The 19,812-nt window shown below is 34.2% G+C and overlaps 5 protein-coding genes across 5 annotated transcripts; 4 read left to right on the top strand and 1 right to left on the bottom strand.

Annotated features, from left to right (window-relative positions):
- The first annotated feature begins 202 nt into the window (after window positions 1-202).
- LOC111495147 lies at window positions 203-2,207 on the top strand. Its single transcript, XM_023145041.1, has 2 exons — window positions 203-393; window positions 1,570-2,207. The coding sequence occupies exons 1-2, from the start codon at window positions 303-305 to the stop codon at window positions 2,100-2,102; spliced, it is 624 nt and encodes a 207-aa protein (XP_023000809.1). The 5' UTR covers window positions 203-302; the 3' UTR covers window positions 2,103-2,207.
- A 26-nt stretch (window positions 2,208-2,233) lies between these two features.
- On the bottom strand, window positions 2,234-4,886 carry LOC111495146 (nucleoside diphosphate kinase). The gene is made up of 7 exons (XM_023145040.1): window positions 4,585-4,886; window positions 4,435-4,491; window positions 4,052-4,138; window positions 3,725-3,805; window positions 3,507-3,619; window positions 3,368-3,417; window positions 2,234-2,456 (listed from the first exon to the last, which is right to left on the bottom strand). The coding sequence occupies exons 1-7, from the start codon at window positions 4,810-4,812 to the stop codon at window positions 2,389-2,391; spliced, it is 684 nt and encodes a 227-aa protein (XP_023000808.1). The 5' UTR covers window positions 4,813-4,886; the 3' UTR covers window positions 2,234-2,388.
- Window positions 4,887-7,492: 2,606 nt separating this feature from the next.
- LOC111495142 (vinorine synthase-like) lies at window positions 7,493-8,957 on the top strand. The gene is made up of 2 exons (XM_023145036.1): window positions 7,493-8,069; window positions 8,152-8,957. The coding sequence occupies exons 1-2, from the start codon at window positions 7,520-7,522 to the stop codon at window positions 8,901-8,903; spliced, it is 1,302 nt and encodes a 433-aa protein (XP_023000804.1). The 5' UTR covers window positions 7,493-7,519; the 3' UTR covers window positions 8,904-8,957.
- A 6,196-nt stretch (window positions 8,958-15,153) lies between these two features.
- Window positions 15,154-18,065, top strand: LOC111495144 (glyceraldehyde-3-phosphate dehydrogenase, cytosolic-like). Its single transcript, XM_023145038.1, has 12 exons — window positions 15,154-15,261; window positions 15,485-15,508; window positions 15,623-15,723; window positions 15,870-15,985; window positions 16,077-16,176; window positions 16,544-16,690; window positions 16,777-16,837; window positions 16,928-17,025; window positions 17,121-17,263; window positions 17,385-17,468; window positions 17,574-17,663; window positions 17,763-18,065. The coding sequence occupies exons 1-12, from the start codon at window positions 15,258-15,260 to the stop codon at window positions 17,806-17,808; spliced, it is 1,014 nt and encodes a 337-aa protein (XP_023000806.1). The 5' UTR covers window positions 15,154-15,257; the 3' UTR covers window positions 17,809-18,065.
- Window positions 18,066-18,282: 217 nt separating this feature from the next.
- On the top strand, window positions 18,283-19,534 carry LOC111495148 (glyceraldehyde-3-phosphate dehydrogenase, cytosolic-like). Its single transcript, XM_023145042.1, has 4 exons — window positions 18,283-18,518; window positions 18,615-18,756; window positions 18,983-19,066; window positions 19,232-19,534. The coding sequence occupies exons 2-4, from the start codon at window positions 18,659-18,661 to the stop codon at window positions 19,407-19,409; spliced, it is 360 nt and encodes a 119-aa protein (XP_023000810.1). The 5' UTR covers window positions 18,283-18,518; window positions 18,615-18,658; the 3' UTR covers window positions 19,410-19,534.
- The last annotated feature ends 278 nt before the right edge of the window (window positions 19,535-19,812 follow it).

Consider the following 19,812-nt stretch of genomic DNA (forward strand, 5'->3'; position numbering starts at 1 on the left):
TTTAACCTTATCAAAACTTGATCCCTAAGCCACAATTGTCCAGCTAATGCTAATATTATAAAATTTAAAATCATTGTTATATATACATATCTGTGGTTAAAAAGCCCAAAAAAGAAACGGCCCATATTACATAAGCCCAAGTAGGCCCAAATGAACCAAATAAAGAGTGTGGAGTAAGCTTCCCGCCCTTTCTTGATCATTAGCGCGCCAGTGAAGTCTGAAATCCGTGTTGCTTTTTTTCTTCCTAAGGAAGCCATTGAGGCGTTCGTCTCTCTGCGGTCAGTTGTTTACGGATTGAAACTATGTTCGGGAGAGTCAGATCGTCTTCCTCAGTGGATTCCTTGGAGCGGCCGCCTTCCAAGGTTCTTAAAGATGATCGTCTCTCCATCTACGGTTCGTTCTCTATCTTAATCTTTCTTTTTGATCTAATTATGGATTAACATTTATAATCTGCCGGGGTCTCCCTTATTCTTTTCTTTCTTCTTTTTTCTTTTGAACTTATACTTCAATTAAAATGTGATAATATGTATGGTTTCGCTACTATTTTCCGGTTCATTGCTCATTTGCGCTGGAGCGTTCATTTATGTTATAGCGTCAGAGTTCCAGGATGGATTATTAGTTCGGCGTCTGTTTTCGGGTCTACATTAACGTGTCATTTGGTTTATCTTGGACAAATTATTTGAAATCCAACTTGTTTATAATAAATTTTGAAATCTTTTCTGACTAAACATCAACTTATTCAATTTGTAAATTTACATACTTAGCTACATCAGGAACTTATGTTTTTGGAACTTTATCATCTTCAAGATGTGAGGTATACATTAGATTTTCCAATTATGGGCTATGCAAGCTTATTAGATTCCTCAAACTCTAACCAGATTGCCTATACATCTTCCAAAAGAAGTTAATACGTAAGTGAACAAATCTAAACATACATGGGATGTAGATTTGAGGTTAAAAAAAAATCATAAATCATAAATAAAAGATGAGAAAATTAGGACGGTGCATTTGAAATGAGGAAGATGATGATACCTATGGCTCATAGATAATTTTTATTTATTTTTCATGTTATTGTTTAGATTTGATAAACAGATATAAACTCTGCTATCTATGATTTTAACCGTAAAAATCTGAAGGTTGTTTTGAAACAAATTTCAAGTTTGGAGATATAATTGAATCTAACTCATAGTTATAAGAATATTTTTGATAATTTACATTTTTTTTGAAATATGTTCCTCTCATTTTTCATATTGTGTCTTTAATAAAATTTGGAAGTCGGCCTTGCGTGAGCAATGGTAGATTCTGTACTATTCGATAACAGTTTGAAATTGTTAAGTAAGGAGGTTAAGTTCTAAGTCATGTAAACTTTTTCTGCTTTTTTGGAACCAATTTACTTCGGTAAGTTTTTATTTATCCTAGAAGTGAATGATATTCTTCACTCTCTCTCGAAATTAGACTGCAGTCCAAAATCTGATGTGGGGATGAAATAATATTGTAGTTATGGATTTCAGATTAACAACCATAATCGTATAGAATTTTTTGAAGATATCATTTAGTTCCTTCTTGCAGAGACTACCCTAAGGAAGCTTAAACTCGGTTCTCAACTCGACTCAATCCCACCCAAGGCCAAGGATGGTGCCTTAGAAGATGGAGAAACCAATTCTTTCTCTTGTTCATCGCGCACCAAGGCAATGAAAACAGAAGCATGCAACAGTCCAGCATGTTTTTCAAAGGGTTCTCATGAGTTAGCCAACCCAACTAAAAAAGATTTGAAAACTATAGGCTCGGATTATTCGACAAGTACTACTTCTACACATGAAGCTTCCAGGGATTGTCAATCAACAGAACATTCAACGCAGCAGCGTAAGATGAAGAACTCTATTAAGTACTTATTCTCAAATCACAAGAATTCTCAAGGAATTTCAACAATCGTGGAGGAGGAGATGACGACGACGACTGAGGATATTTGTTGTATGGTTACGTCACCAAGTTCTAATGCATCTCAGTCTAGTGATAATACCAAGCTACATTCAGAGCAAGAATCCATTGGTTCTTTGACTATATCATCGGAATCGAGTTCTATAACTAACTTGGTGGCATGATCAAACATTAGCCATTCCGGAGTCGGTTGCCTCTTTCAATGAGTATATCTGAATATAGAGCTAAATTATGAGACGACTGATGTTTCTAAATGAATATAGAGTTCATTATGAAAATTTCTGTAGAGTCTTGATATTCAAAATGGATTTCCTCCTTTTTGCATAAACGGGTCTGTGAGGAAGATTATTACAGGACTCTATACTGGAATCTTAATCTATAATTCAAGATTACAGACAAGAATAATAATCAACAATTCTCACCGAGGACGAGAAGGCTTCATAGACAACATCACTCTATCAGCCATGATGCAAGAGCTGGCTCCCAGTCCACCAATTCACCTTCTTTGAACCAGAGGGCTGCATACACAGAAAGTCGAAGACAACAACATGAAAATAATGCAAAATCAAATGAACTCTCAAGAATTCTTAGTCCATTTAAAGAAACTGCTAATAAACTAATGGTGTAGAGTTAGTCATCTGATGAACCTCAAAACTTAATCACTGCAGCATCCCTAAGCTACAAAACTAGTGAAGACAATTAGATTTTCCTAAAACATGAAAAACTGTTTCGGTTTCAAGTGGAATTTAATCCTGAAACTCCGATTACTACTTTTCATTTTACACATTCTGATTCCGACTCATTTCCATCGACCTTATGCTTCAATCATCATGATTCCGACTCGTTTCCATCAATCTTATGCTTCTATGATCATGTTTCCGACTCATTTCCATCAATTTTATGCTTCTATGATCACGATTCCGACTCGTTTCCATCAATCTTATGCTTCTATGATCATGATTCCATTTCCATCAACCTTATGCTTCTGTGATCATGATTCCAACTCGTTTCCATCAACCTTATGCATCTATGATCATGCTTCTAACTCGTTTCCATCAACCTTAACCCTATGCTTCTATGATCATGATTCCGACTCAATTCCATCAACCCTATGTTTCTATGATCATCGTTTCCATCAACGTTCTCCATCTATTTTCTTTTTTTTTTCCTTTTTTTTTTTTCCTGCTTCTAAAAGAAACTGATAATGAGCAGAAATAACCCTTATGCTCCTAAATCCGAGGTCCACCATGTTCAGAAAAAAGACTACCAGCAACAATTCAATGAATGCAAGACGAATGATTTGTTTCATATAGTTTCTTTTCTCAGAAATAAGAACAAATTACCACAAAAATAGCAAATCCACTGATTATAGCAATATTATCGAGAATGTACACAAGTTAAGCCATTTTAAAAGCGCAGTGTCTCTTACCTACTTCACGCTTGCCACTCTCAGGACTATCACTCCCATGAATCACATTCCTGCCAAGACGTTCAAATAAGCTCTTTCTATTGTTCGCACGATTGCATTTTAAAAATTATACCATGAATCAAATTTCATAAGGTCTGACCTTCCTTTTTGAATAGCAAGATCCCCTCTTATCGATCCTGGCTCGGCTTCAAGAGGATTCGTAACTCCGATTAACTTACGTGCTGAGGCCACAACGCCAACACCCTCCCATGCCTAAATAAACCCAATTAACATCGACCGCAAAGTTGTGGGATAGTTATTTAGTTTCTATAATGGGCCGAATTCAAATTACAGCAGAAATAGAGATGAGAAACATACCATACACACAACAGGGCCTGATGTTATGTACTCAATTAAACCAGGAAAAAAGGACTTCCCCTTAAGATCTTTATAGTGTTCCTGTAATAATATAAGATCAGTTTAATAGAGAGAGAACAAAAACATGGTTGAGAAAGATCTCAAACGGAGAATGCTTAATGAAAGTCTCAAACGACCAATTAGCTTATGAAGTGTTCATTCAAAGAATTTAAAAAGCAAGATTCTAAATACTTTCGATCTTTTGAGCTTGAATAATTAGAACAAAAATCAAATTCTCCAAGGAACTTCAGAAATATCATGGAGAATGAACGTCGTTCAAGGACAAACCTCAGCCAAATCCTTTGAGCATTGCGTGAGCTTCAAACCAGTAAGCTTAAATCCTTTCTTCTCAAATCGCGAAATTATCTCTCCAACCTAAAACAAACTCAGTTAAAGCAAGAACACTTCAGAATGCACGTCAAGCAGTTCTCTACTATAATTACAGAGGAAATTGTGGATTCCTTCATTTCTACTTCAAATTTTTCCTGTTTAATTAGACATTATTCAACGAAATTGAACTCATATCCAATAATTAAGACCTTAATAGCACAGGAGATGAACAATGAACATTCAAGTACACTGAATTGCGAAGTTCGACAGTAACCACAGAGAAAAATAAGGAAAAAGCACAAATTAAGGGCTAAATTATCAGGTCGTAAAAGGAAACTCACAAGACCACGTTGAACGCCGTCAGGTTTCACCATAATGTAAGTCTGGTCGACTCGCTCCTGCACCTCAAAAGACAAAATCGATTAATCTCAAAACAAGCCAATAATTGAAAGCCAGTTCAATACGAAAAAGAGAAAGAAAATTGAACACACCAGGGAGGCAACCAAATGAGGCAAAAAGATAAAGGATTCATTGGCAACCGAAGCAGCACGAGAACGTGTAGTAAATTTGTAGAAGAGATGAGAATTCGAAGGGAATGCTGAAAGATGGTCGCAGCGGCGCAGTGCAGTCGTCCGAGAGTAGGTTAAGCTGCAGAAGGTTCTCGTCCGCGGCCGGAGAAGCAGCGGAGCACCTGTTCCGAATACGGCCAAAGCATCCATTTCGCCTTCCTATTGTAACGCCCAATCCAAAAGGTATGTACAGAGGCAAAGTTCTTTCGCCCGCAGTTTTATATATGTATATATATATATATATATATGGTAATTGAGTACCTATATAGCAATTTAGTTTATATATTTTTTAAATTTTATAACAACTTTTAAAAAAATTCATTAAATAATAATTATAAAATCCAAGAACTATATTTATAAAAATCCGTGACAAAATTGTTACAAACTTTAAGACTAAATCCAAGTAATTATTATATTATTAATAATTTATTTATCCAAACAAATAGTGTGTAAATTAAAATTCCCACGTAATCACTTTAAATTCCGCCAAACATACCCTAATTGCACTTAAAATTTTATTATTAGAAGTAATTAACAAATTTTAATGAGTATCAAAATTAATAAATTTATCCACTCAATTAAGTATTAGAAGAATTTATTAATGACCTGTAGTTTGTAGAACCTCCAAGGACACTGTTTTGACTATGGCGGCGGGTGGCCTAAGCCATCAGGTGTAGCCAATTGCTAAGCCCTTCCGATCATCTTCTCCCGCCGTTGGCCTGTCGGAGGTGGTCAGAAACTGCAGCCGACAACGCCACATGAACAAACTTGTGCTCCGAGGATGGTGGCCCGACCAAAGAACTCCAGAATTCTGTCCCTCAAATGTTTTGGACATGTTAGGCTTGAAGTTAAAAGCTTCTTTTTTTTTTTTTTTTTCCTCCAAAATTCAAAACCAACCTCAACCTTTCTGTTCAACCTCTCGAGATCTTTATTGACATCGAAAGATATTTGTTCCAACAAACATATCTTATTTACAAGATTATGGTAATACGAGTATGATGTCGTTAACGTAAGAACATTGATTGATTGGATTTTAACGATAAATGAAGATGAGTATGTAAAAGTTAAGGCTTTTCAATGTCTGGCCTCGAAGTCATGCCAAAATTGAAGGCATCGACTAATGGCCCCCATATAAAGAGGGCTCATATTTTCTCAGGAACTAGAGTTCTTGTCCACTGCAAGGAAAAGTTTCTCAAATATCTAATCCGATAAGTTAAGATTTGAAAAGGTTGGTAATGAAGGCATATACGTAACACAGCATGTTAGTGCACAAACTATACTTGAGCTCTGAATCAATGTCCCTTCAAACAAGAAGTACGGTCACGGGTTTCATTGAGAACCAAAGTATCTTAATGACTCGACCACACATATGTGAATGAAGATGGTTTGCTTACCTTATGTCCTTATGCAGCAAAGAAAACAAGTGAGGTTTCGTCGAAAATAAACCATAAAATATTTATTTTTAAATTTTAAATATTAAAATAGATATTTTAAAATTTTAAGGCAGCTATAAAATATTTAAAAATATAGAATGGGATTTAATTCTCAATTACCCCTTTAATTGATTAATAATAAAAATTATCTAGCCGGCTTAAAACGGTGTCGCTTTTCAAACCTCAATGTGGGGCCCACCACAAGACCACGCCACTCCTTTTGACTTGATCATAATTGATATTATATTAGATTGATCAATAAATTTCACAACTGATTTTTTAAATATCAATTCTTCTGACTTATAATTCGTTTAAACTGAGTTATCAACTTGATTTAAAATTGAATCCAACAATACCAAATTTATAATTAAATTAAAAAAAATTATAGTTTCGATACCATTATATATATGTCGTACCACATATAAATTTATTTTCATAATATATATTAAAATTAAGTTAGCAAATTTTCATTTTAAAATATATATATTTTTTCATTTTAATTTTATTAAAAACAAAATTTTGAATAAATGATCGAAGGTTGATTGATGAATTTTTAAATTTGGTCAAATATTTTTTTCAAACCACATATAATATAATGATAATTATTTTCCAAGTTGCTTATTAAATCAAACTAGTTGTGTTCTTAATTCAACCATTAAACAAATGGTTTAAATGAATAATCTCCAAAATTCTTATTAATTAAAATTACATTAAACAATTATACCTCAATTATAATAAATTAATTATATATTTGACCGGTCAAATTAGAACTCAAAACCTTAAAAAGATACTTTTATATTAAAATTTGACCACTAGTAAAAATCTTTTTTTTTTTTTAAATAACATAAAAATTCATAAAATAATAAAATAATAAAATAATACGTTTTTAAAGATTTAGAGACCCGTTAAAATTATCTTGGCAAAATCAAGAAAAATGACTTACTAAAGATGAAATTGTTGATCGTGACGTGTATCAAGCGATTAAAAGAATAACTTATGTGTGTAAAGCTGATTATTTGTATTTACTTTTAATTTTAATTTATTTATTTTCTTAAATAATATCATTTATATTTTTTAGAAAATGTGAGAATTAAGCATCCTAATATTGAAGCCAAAATAAATTAATAAATAAAATCCATAATTATTTCGTATAAAGTATAGCAAGAAATCGAAAAAAAAGGACTTTTAATTCAAACTATATGTTATAACGAGACCTAGTAAGCACCTTTAATTTTCAGCTATCTTATAAATTAATTAATCAATCAATTAATTATTATTTTTAGTTCTATTAAAAATCAAATTAAACGGTCAATTCACGATATTAGAATAATAATTCGATATATTTCATATATAAATTCATAAATCCATACCCATTAGACATACCAAATTAACAAGAACAAAAAAAAACCGAGCATCCGACAGCAATGGAGATGAACAATTTGAATGTCGAAATAATCTCCACTGAGTCCATCAAGCCGTCGTCTCCAACGCCGTCAGAGCACCGAGAGCTCAAGCTTTCATTTCTCGACCAAGTTGCCCCCAGCAGCTACACGCCTCTCCTCTTCTTCTACACCGCCGACCAGCTTCACGGCGGCGATGACCACCGTGAGCGGTGCCGGAAATTGAAGGAGTCTCTTGCTGAAACCTTGAACCGGTTCTATCTTCTTGCCGGAACTCTGGTGGAGGCTTATTTGGTGGACTGTAACGATGACGGCGTGGAGTTTTCTGAAACCAGAGTCTCCGCCCGAATGTCGGAGGTCATGGAGAAGCCTCACGACGTCGTTTCGTTGCTCCGTCTGCTTCCGTTTGATCATGATGCGGTTCTTGAGAGGGAGTGCATTTTGGCTGTACGGTATAATGTGTTTGAGTGCGGCGGCGTTGTGGTTGCTCTCTGTGTTACTCATAAGATCGTCGACGGAACCTCCGCCACCATGTTCACCAAAGCCTGGGCCGCCGCCTGCCGTGGAGACGACAGTGAGTATTTATTAAATCCATTTCAGTTATTATAATCGGAATTTTCGCTCAACATTTTCACTCTGTTCTTACTTCGAAACAGAGTATCCGGTGGTGCCGACATTCAACGCGACGGAGCTATTCCCGCCGATGGAAATCCGCGGCGGAAACAGACGGCAATCACGAATGGACAAAATCGTAACAAGAAGATTCATCTTCAACAAATCCAACATCGCCGCTCTGAAAAACCAAGCCAACTCGGAAGCATTCCTCAACCAACGCCCTCCGTCACGAGTAGAAACCGTCTCCGGCTTCCTCTGGAAGCGTTTCATGGCCATAGCCCAACAAAAACCCCCTACCAAAGCTAAGCGTTTCGCCGTAATCCAAGCCGTGAACCTCCGCAACCGAATGGACCCACCACTTCCGCCGAACTCCTTCGGCAACCTCTGGTGGTTCGCCACCGCCGACGCTCCAATCGACGAGGAACAAGACTTCCCATCCTTAGTAGCCAAAATCAGAGAAGCAATAAAAGAAATCGACGGCGATTATATCAAGACATTACAAGACGCGGAGAAATCGATGAAGGCGAAGATGAAAATGGGCCAAATGGTTTATTCCGGCGAGTTGGAGCTCTATAGCTTCACGAGTTGGTGCAGTTTTCCGCTGTACGAATCGGATTTCGGCTGGGGAAAACCGGCTTGGGTCTGCAGCCCAGGGCGGCCGTACAAGAACGTGGTGCTGTTCGTAAACACCAGCGACGGCGAAGGAATCGAAGCGTGGGTGAATTTGACGGAAACTGACATGAAGGATTTTGAAACTGATTCGGAACTTCTCTCCTTCGCGTCATTATCCTGAAATTCGGTATATTTTATTATTAATAATAATATAAGCAAATTAAATTTTATATTTTAAAAAAAATGTTAAATAATAAGGATGATGATGATAGTAATGTTAGCTATTGTTTGTTCATCCAATTTGAAGTTAATTTCATCTTTTGATTTCAATCTCTCATAATTTATATTTATGTTATTTAATGTATTAATTTTCATATATATATTTATATTTATGCTATTTATTGTACTAATATTTTTCTAAATAGTATTTATATTATTTGTTTAAAATAATAATTTATTAAATTATTATATTTAAAATAATAAACTATTTTTGAATTAATAAAAATATTGTTTATGGGAGAATTAACAAATCTATAGAGCTCGTGTTCATAGATCGTACGGTCTAAGTGAGCAAACGTAAGTCCATAAAATGGATATCAGTAAGTTATGGGGTCTCTCAAATTCTTTGGGTGTGTGTTACGTTATTGTCGCTCTTCTTCTCCACGCAGTCTATTACAAGCCATTTAAATCATAATTTTTAAAAATTATTTTGAAAATAAAAGAAAATAACATAAAGTTATTACGTATATGTATACTTTTGACCATTAGGATGCTGGAATGTTTAACCGTTTAAGCCTACCGCTAACAGATGTTGTCTTATTTAGACTTTCCGTGAGTTACACTTTTCCTTTTAGACTTCTTCTACACCTATGAAATACTATTTTTTTTTTTTTTACTTTCTCGGCATGGGTTTCCCTTAGATTTGGACTTTTAAAACACATTTATAAAAGAGCGGTTACTCTCACGATTAATATATATATATATATATTTATTTATTGAAGAGTAAATAAATTATATTTATATTCCGAAATTGATCCAAACGTAGATAATAAATAAAGCGTAAAAAACTAATTATGGAAATAAAGAAAATAAAATTAAAGAATAAATCTTATCGACATAATTATATTCCTAAATCAGAGAGAACCAGAAATGAAAAACTACGACGGCGATTAATACTCTGTACTCGGACTTAGCTACCGGAAGTTGACTCCAACACCGGCGGACAAAGAGAAGAGCAACTCGTTCCTCCGCCGCGCCAGCGGCATCGTCGTCTTCAGCCGAGGACGGGGCTAAAATCGGGAGCAAAAGCAATGCAAGCAAGCAAAAGCATAGCGGAAGAGGCGCCATCTTCTTCAACATTAGAGCTACTTCTCTTGAACTTCGGATACTTGGCTTTATTGCACTGGATTTGCTTCGCCGTCGCCGTCGCCGTCGCCGTCGCCGCCTGCGGCAGCTGAACTTGCTGGTGCTTCATTCTCAGCGTTTCTTCCACTTTAGACACCATTTTGAAAAGATTTTTAAGGAAATGATCGGAAGAGGCAATTTTGATTTGTGGTGTGGGGAACATTCCTACATAAGCACCTGGTTTTATAGTGTCCTAGGATGACGAAAATGCCCCTCCCAATTGGCTTAATTTCTGTTTCGTTCTTATCCCCTTTGTAATAATATTTTAAATTATTTTATTTTATTAAATTTTAATGGTTTCACTTGGGCTAGATACATTTATCCTACTGAAAAGGCAGTGTATGGGCCCATAATTATTTTATTTTATTAAATTTTAATGGTTTCAATTGGCTTCATCTCAATACACAGTGCCTAAATTGTTGCCCTATCAAAATAAACCAATTATTTAACGAAGTTGACATCATACGATATAAAATTTCCATAAAGATTATATTCATAATTCATAGATCATCTATGAAATAATACTCTGAATCATAGAACTATAATGAAATATACGATCAAACAACATTTATCAAATTCGAAAAATGGTCAGAAGAAATAGTTGATATAAGGTAAGAGCATGTGGTAGTTTTTTTTTTTTTTTCATCTGTTTGGTGATTTTACGTGTCTTAACGGACTAAATTATATTCAAGTTATCTATAAACGACTCGTTGTCAAATTGATGTTATCAGAATATCATATTAAGATATAAAATTACAAGTTTAGTCACTAAACGTTGGGTTTGTGTCTTGTGGTCCCTAAACTTTCAAAATGGTCGCTCTTTAATATTAATTTTATGTTTAATAGAATTCTAAACTTTTAATTATATCTCTAGTAAATCTCTAAAAAATTTTAAATTTAGTACTAATACGCTGAAAATGATTAAATTTGTAATATAATTTTTTTTATTTTACCAAAAATCTTATTTATATCTAATAAAATATTAAATATTTAATTTTATATCTAGAACATCAATAAATTTTAAAACCAACAGTAAAATACGAATATTAATTTAATGTATAAAATACTTTATAAAAAAATGTTAGTGCCCATAGAATATATTTAGATATATAGTTCCAAAGTTTCTAACGGCCATATCTTTGAACCATAGATTGAAACTATATAATATATGTAAACTTTATAAATATATTCAATTAATGTCACCCATGAAATTATTTAGTAAATTAAAATTTGATAAATAAAAGCATTGGATTCTCTCTTCGAGCTGGGATTTCCATTTTAAATATAATGAAAACATTTATTAATTAGGTTAATATGATATTAATCTTTACTTAATTGGGTTTTATATGCATATTATAATGTTATTAGGGTTTGAAGATGATGATGATGGAGAATTTGTCACGTTGTATGGAAGGGAGAGATCTTCATGTGCATACCCATGTGATCATGTGGTCTGGTTCCTCCTGTCTTCTTGTCTTCTTGTCTCATTGGTCTCTTTCTTTTTTATTTTAGGTCAAGATGCATGTATGCATTCTTTAAGTGAAAATTAAGAATCGAGAATTTTGGAATGTTTGGGTAAAAGTTACGTTCGATTTGAGAGATTGGTTTCGTAGAAGTGCAGTTTGTTAAAATATCATCACTAGTTCAATAGGGTCGTCGAACCCAATAATTATATGAACCTATTGTATATAAATCTCGAGTCGTTTCAAGTAGCAAAGTATATTGGTTTCGTAGAAGTGTAGTTTGTTAAAATATATCACTAGTCCAATAGGGTCGTCGAACCCAATAATTGTATGAACCCATTGTATATAAATCTCGAGTCGTTTCAAGTAGCGAAGTATAACAGTATTATACAGTATCACTAGTCCAACAGGGTCGAGTCCAATCATATGTTTTTATGCTAATTTGAACAATATGACCATTTTGTCAATTGACTTTCGAACTTGGGACGAGCATGAAGAAATTAACAATACTTCTTTATCTTTTGAGTTGTAACGGTCTAGATCCACCACTAAGAGATATTGTCCTATTTGAGGATTCCCTTTCGGGCTTCTCTCAAGGCTTTAAAACGAATCTGCTAGGGGAAGGTTTCCACAACCTTATAAATTGTGGTTTGTTCTCCTCTCCAACCAATGTGGGACATCACATCTAGTCTCTATCTAGACCCAGTGAAAAATATGGGATCACCTATGACTTTATTAGCCAAAATACTAATTATATAGTTAGATTAAGTTTTAAACTATCGTAAATGAATCGATTTACGATATTTGAAATATACCGTCGACGTTTTCCTAATTTTTCGAAAAAAAATATCTATTCGTAGTCTTAATAATATCATGGAGCCCGAGAAAATATTATAACAACCAAAACCCTAAAACACATGCAAATTAATTGGGTTTAATAATTGAGTTCATGAACCCATAATTCTAAACACGAAAAAGGACCATTGTGTTTAGAAAATGGGATGTTTCCCCTTTTTACTACACAAAACTTTGGTTGGTTTTCAATGTTTCTATCATATTTTCTTAATTTTAATTTTTTTTTTCTTGGGTTTAATTGAATTTTGCCCATTTTGTTGGGTTTATATTTATTTATTTATTATTATTATTAAAATTGACATTTGTTTTTATTATACAGTCTGGATCTTTGTCTTGGAATCTACCTACGATCCTTGGTTGAGTTCCATTATTAATTAATCAATTTATTCTTAACTGCTAATAGATATTGTCTGTTTTGATTTATTGTGTATCGATATCAGCTTCAGAGTTTTAAAACATGTATATTAGTAATAGGTTTCCACACCCTTATAAGGCTTCGTTACTCTCTCTATTCAATGTGAGATCTCACAATCCACTCTCGTGAGATTCCAACATCTTCGTTGGTATACCGCTTGGTGTCTGACTCTAATATCATTTGTAACAAACTAAGTCAACGACTAGTAAATATTGTCCACTTTGACCCATTACGAATTGTCGTCAGTCTTATAGTTTTAAAACGTGTCTTTAAGGATGATTTTCGCACTAAAATGTTTCGTTTCTCTCTCCGACGGTGAGATCTCATATTTAATATCATGATTTATTATTATTTTTTAAACTTTTTTTTAATAGTTTTTTATAATATAAAATAAGAATAATTTTACAACTATGGGTCTTCACGAAACTTTCCGGGAGGCGTTAGCCCAAGTTTGTTACTCGAGCCCAAGCTGTATTATGGGCCTTAAAAGTCCATTCACTTACCACTATGGGCCTTCCCCAAACAGTTTTGATGGGCCCATAGAGTCTATTCGCTTTCCGCCTGGGTGTTTGTAATAATTCTTCAATTATATTTTATAAATTTTAAAAGTAAGCTTTTTTTCTTCTTAAATTATATTATTTATAATTTAGAGATTAATAAAAGTAATAAACTAAAATTTGTAATTATTGAGTAATCAAAGTACGGATTTAAAAATAAAATTAATAAGATTTAATGTTTTATTAATGAAACTTAAAAAATATTTTTATTCATTAATATTTATTGGGAGAAAAAAAGATGAATATATTAGAAAAAAAAAAATACTGAAGTTGAAATGTGACATCTTACCTCCTCCGTTGTAGAATGGAATGAAACATTGCTTATAAGAGTACAAAAATTTCTTTTTAACTGACATATTTTAAAACCGTGAGACTAACTGCAATAAATAACGGACCAAAACGAACAATATTTATTAGTAGTGGACATAGATGTTTACAAATGGTATTGGAATCAGACAACGAAAAGTGTATGGGCCCCATCAAAGGGAGTGAATTATTAAAAAAAAATGTAAAACTAATGACGATACATAACGAACCAAAACTTATTTCTACTAGCGGTTAACTTGGACGATGATATAAAACTTTTTAATTATAATATAATGTAATAAATTAATTAAAAAAATAATTGGACCGCCTTGGAATAAAAAATCAGCTGGCGTGTCGACATACATCAGCAGACAGAGTCGACTACTTTCCAAAATTTATATAATTTTCGTTTTTTTTCATTTTTTGGACTAAAAAAATACACATTTGTCATAACCTAATTTTTAGTCCAAAAGAATACCAAATAGTCAACCCTAAAATAGAGGGCTGCATGTTCAGCCCAGTCGTTGAAAAAGACACCTGGCTAACCTTTATTCCTTTTTTTTTAAAAAATTATAATTTAAATAATTTTAAAATTTTGCCACGTCATCGCTGACAATATCAACAATTTCCTTCCAATTTATTTGTTATTCCATATTATTATAATAATTTAAAAACACAATGGTTCTTATTATAAATGTTGCATCCTCTCATTCATTGTCACGCTACCATATTTTAAAATTAATGTAAGTCTAGTTATATATATATATATATATATATATTATTATTATTATTTTTGTTTGGAACTAAGTAATGGTTTAATAAATATTTGTTTGGAAGTCAAAATAACAAATAATTAATGCTATTGAATTTAGGAGAAACATTTTTTTTTAATTTATTAATTTTGAATGAAAATAAAAGAAAACCGTATTATTTCCAAATGGGGTTAAATAATAGTTAGTTTTGACTTTTCATCATTTTGATTTCTTTCCTTAATATTTAAAAAATGGTAATATGAATTTGAACCAATCTACATTTTGTCAAAATATTTATGAAAAATTATAATTTAAAATTTTCAATAAATAAAAAATAAAATTAAGACTAATAAAAAAATTTGGGCGTGAGAAATTCAAAAAAAAAAAAAAACTGAAAATTTTGTCTTATTAAATTCCATTAGTAACAAAAGACAAAAATGACGAGGGTAATAAATGAGGCTAAGCCACTGGAGCTGTGAAATTGGGCCTGATAAATGGGCCGTTCATTTTATAGATTTGGGCCAGAGGCCCACAAGATTTCCCAATCACGGGAATATTGCCTGCTTTGCCTAAACTTTTAGCGCACTTTTCAACAATCACCGATTCAGCAGCACGGACCATAGATTTATCACCTTAATACCACCGGCAGCTCCGGTTTCCTGTCTCCATTTCTTTTGGATTTAAACCCCACGCCCCCCACTAACAAACCATATTCAGCGCTCGCCCAATTCACTCTTCTCTCTAGAATCTTCTTACCATTCTCTTTACTTTTTCACCAAGCCAATGGGTAAAAGTCCCTGTTCTTTCTATTTTCTTTGAATATTGGATTTGTGGAAAATTTCTGTCGATGTTTGGTTTGGATCGTCGATCGTATTTGCTATCGTTACTGATTGTGTTTTTTTTTTTTTTTTTTTTTTTTTTTTTTTTTTTTTTTTTTTTTTTTTTTTTTTTTTTTTTTTTTTTTTTTTTTTTTTTTGAATTTTTGTATTTGGTTCNGCGTTGATTTGCAGCCAAGATCAAGATCGGAATCAACGGTATTTTCAGCTCTATTGATTTAGTTAGAACTTGTTTGAGATGATTTTCTGGTGTGTATCTGATTAATATTCTTTCATTTTTTGCGTCTGTTTTGTTGTGGAAATGAAAATCAGGATTCGGAAGAATCGGTCGGTTGGTCGCTAGAGTTGCTTTACAGAGAGACGATGTGGAACTCGTTGCCATTAACGATCCATTCATCACAACTGATTACATGGTATCGTTAGTCTTTTCAGTCTCAGGGTTTCTTTTTGTTCTTTGTTCCTTGATCGGTCGAGGGACGATGGTGAATTTGTTGTATGAGCTGCTCTCGTTATTATTTTAGTGGTTTTTGAGTGTTATTCTTTTTGTTTGGTGGAATAGACCTACATGTTCAAGTACGACAGTGTTCATGGTCACTGGAAACATAGCGACGTGAAGGTTAAGGACTCTACGACCCTTCTTTTTGGTGACAAAGCCGTCTCCGTTTTTGGCGTCAGGTATGTAATTTTTCCACTTTCCGAGGGCTAATTAATTCGGTGTGAGAGTTCTTTTCCAATCGATTTAATATTGGATAAATCATGATTTTAGAAATCCGGAGGAGATCCCATGGGGTCAGGCCGGAGCCGAATACATTGTAGAATCCACTGGTGTTTTCACCGACAAAGAGAAAGCTGCTGCTCATTTGAAGGTTTGCCTTTCCTGTGTCCTGTTCCCCCTCTGTTAATATTATGTTAGACTTGTTTTTCCAATTATAATGTTTTTTTTTTTGGAAGCATTCCACCCTGTAATCTCATTATCAGACATTAAGTCTGTCTAGTAAAGACTGATTTCTTCTGTTGCACTTCAATTGATGTTAATTTTGGAAATTTAGTTATAGGATTTCTTGTAGGTTAAGTTTTATCATGTTTTAATGCTTATTAATGTTTCGACAGTGTCTTTTAAGATTTTGGGTCTAGCAATAGGGTTATTACATAAAGAAAAGCTTCAATATTGGCATATATCAAGCCTATATTTTTTCATCTTAGCTGATCTTTATGTTTTAATGGCTGATGCAGGGTGGTGCTAAGAAGGTTATCATCTCTGCCCCCAGCAAGGACGCCCCCATGTTTGTTGTAGGAGTCAATGAGAAGGAATACAAGCCAGAACTTAACATTATTTCCAATGCTAGCTGCACCACCAACTGCCTTGCCCCTCTTGCTAAGGTTTCTACTTGCACGATTGTTGATTCTGTTGTAATTCCTCGTTATTGATTGCCTTAACACTCCATTTTATTTTACCAATATTGTAGGTTATCAATGACAGATTTGGCATTGTTGAGGGTTTGATGACCACTGTTCACTCAATCACTGGTGGGTCATTGGATTATCTAGTCTATTTCTATGAAGGGGGTTCCTCCAATATACTTTTGGTGGTTTTTAATCTATTGCGCTTGTTTTCAGCCACACAAAAAACTGTCGATGGGCCATCAAGCAAAGACTGGAGAGGTGGAAGAGCAGCTTCATTTAACATCATTCCTAGCAGCACTGGAGCTGCCAAGGTATTGAAATTTACACTGATGCATGTTTTTTGATGATAGTCTTGCCTCTGATTGCTTTTAGCACAACTAAGGTCGTCCATTCTGTCGTTATTTAGGCCGTTGGCAAAGTCCTCCCTGCATTGAATGGAAAATTGACCGGAATGTCTTTCCGTGTTCCTACCGTCGATGTCTCTGTTGTCGATCTTACAGTGAGGTTGGAAAAGAAGGCCTCTTATGAGGATATTAAGGCAGCCATCAAGTAAGGATAGAGTGTTCTTTTCTCAATTACTTAAATTTGAGTTCTACCTGCTAATAACCGTATTATTCAACCTCTTGGGATATGATTAAATGATTGAAAATCCGTTTTTTGTGGTTCTTAGGGAAGAGGCTGAGGGAAAATTGAAGGGAGTTTTGGGATACACTGAAGATGATGTCGTGTCCTCCGACTTCGTTGGTGACTCCAGGTCTGCCTTCTCATCCTCAACTGTTCTGATTTCTTCTATATGACCATCCTATCCATTAAAAGAAACAATTCATTGTATCTGATGTTACTCATTCAACTATTACAGGTCAAGCATCTTCGATGCTAAGGCCGGGATTGCACTGAACGACAACTTTGTGAAGCTCGTCTCGTGGTACGACAACGAAGTAGGATACAGGTACAATTTTGAACCCAATCGTCCTCATTTCTGACATGTACCACCTTTTATTCCTACGACATTTTTTAGTAATGCATCAACTTTTGTTTGTTTTGACAGTACTCGTGTCGTTGACTTGATTGTCCATGTCGCTGGTGTCCAGTAAGAAGGGTTTTAGCTTCCATGGTTTGTTCTTGTTCCAGTACTACAGAGGCTCAGCTATGAGCGAGAAAAAGTTGAATAAAACAGAGTTTTCAAGCCGCCGGTTATTTCTTTCAAGTTCTTAAGTTGTATTGTCTTGTCTTGTCCTTTTTTGTTGAGACGATTGTGTGGATTTCCACCCACTAGTATGCTTATTTGTAATGCTTTTGAGTAGCAAAAACTCCCAACTCGAAATAGATTTGGTTTTTCCAACCTACCATCTTTGTTGCTTCTAAAGCTTGGTCTTTTACGTTCCATCTATTTCTCTAATGGGACTGTTGATGAAACTTGGCTAAATTATAAAAAAATATCCCTACCAGGAGTAGAAATTGGAGTAGGGATGTGAAATTAGTAGAAGCTCGGACCAATTTTAAGACAAATATCCTTGGCATTGCTAGTACTTAGAAACTTATAAAGGAAAATTGTGGGAAATACAGAGCCACCACATCACCGTCGCCGTCCCTACCAAATCTCAGGCCTGCAACTATTCCTGGAGGGGCGTCACGCCCCTTCGAATCTCAAACACTACGCTAAACTACAGCCATGCATTTCACAATGGACATTGGCCCACCACTTTCAACCCAAAAGACTGTTGATGGACCATCTAGCAAAGACTGGAGAGGTGGAAGAGCTGCTTCATTCAACATCATCCCTAGCAGTACTGGAGCTGCTAAGGTATTGATCACTGATGAGCTCTACAGCTGACTGATGTTTCGAGTATCTACTTTCTTGGCTTATCTAAGCTCTGATTTGACCATTGTGTTCGTTTAGGCTGTCGTCAAGTTCTCCCTGCATTGAATGGAAAACTGACCGGTATGGCTTTTCGTGTTCCTACCGTTGATGTCTCGGTAGTTGACCTTACAGTGAGGTTGGAGAAGGCAGCATCTTATGAAGATATTAAAGCTGCTATCAAGTAAGGATATAGTTTGCTTCATTCTTACATGTCAGTTAGAGGGGAACAAACATTCCTTATAAGGGTGTGGAAACCTCTCCTTAGTAAGTGTGTTTTAAACCGTAAGGCTGATGGCGATACTGAAATGAACGATTAGTTTTTGAGAAGGGTTATTACATGCTTGGTCTTTTTTGTTTGAAGAGAAGTGTTATCTTCTTTTTGATTCATTTTCTTTGTTGGTTACCAGGGAGGAGTCTGAGGGAAAGTTAAAAGGAATTCTGGGTTACACCGAAGACGAGGTGGTGTCCACTGATTTTATGGGTGACAACAGGTACGGTTTCTACTCACGAACGTACATGAACAAGATCTCTTACGGTCGTCGTACAATTGTATCCTTGAGATTTAAGGAGACGAGATTCGTTAAGAACTCGATCGCTATATTACATAAAAACAAAGTCTATTATTTCTAAGACAAGTTACTCCGCAATCGGACCAGGTCAAGTATTTTCGACGCCAAGGCCGGGATTGCACTGAACAAAAACTACGTGAAGCTCGTGTCGTGGTACGACAACGAGTTAGGCTACAGGTACAAACAAATCCAAAGGCTTTGCATTACTGCAGTAATCCTCCAGTTGCCGCTTTACCTTTCATTTTCAGCAGTTATTATGAAATAAAAAGAGCCCTTCTGTTCTTCCTCCTCAGTGAAGATATCTATGTTTTCTGTGATGTTTCCTCAATGATTATTATTATTATTATGTTTGGATTTTCTGGAGTTAATTAATATATCCATTTTATGTTATTAGTTAATTTATTCTTCTTTAAAAAAAATAGGAAAATAATTTTTAAATAGTAAAATTAAAATCAAAGAAAAAAGAGTGTATTTTACCATTTTTAATTTGAAAAAAAAAAAGATTTTACAAATAAACTTAGCAAATTGCATTAAACTTTGGTAACAAATATTGCAATATTTATTATGATGGTTAGTTAATTAATATTCACATGGAAGTTGAAAAAGAAAAGTTAATTATTTAATTATTTATATTTATATTAGTGATTTTTTATTTTTAAAAAATAAAC

This window comes from Cucurbita maxima, unplaced genomic scaffold, assembly GCF_002738345.1.
Source record: "Cucurbita maxima cultivar Rimu unplaced genomic scaffold, Cmax_1.0 Cma_Scf00021, whole genome shotgun sequence".
Taxonomy (NCBI): domain Eukaryota; kingdom Viridiplantae; phylum Streptophyta; class Magnoliopsida; order Cucurbitales; family Cucurbitaceae; genus Cucurbita; species Cucurbita maxima.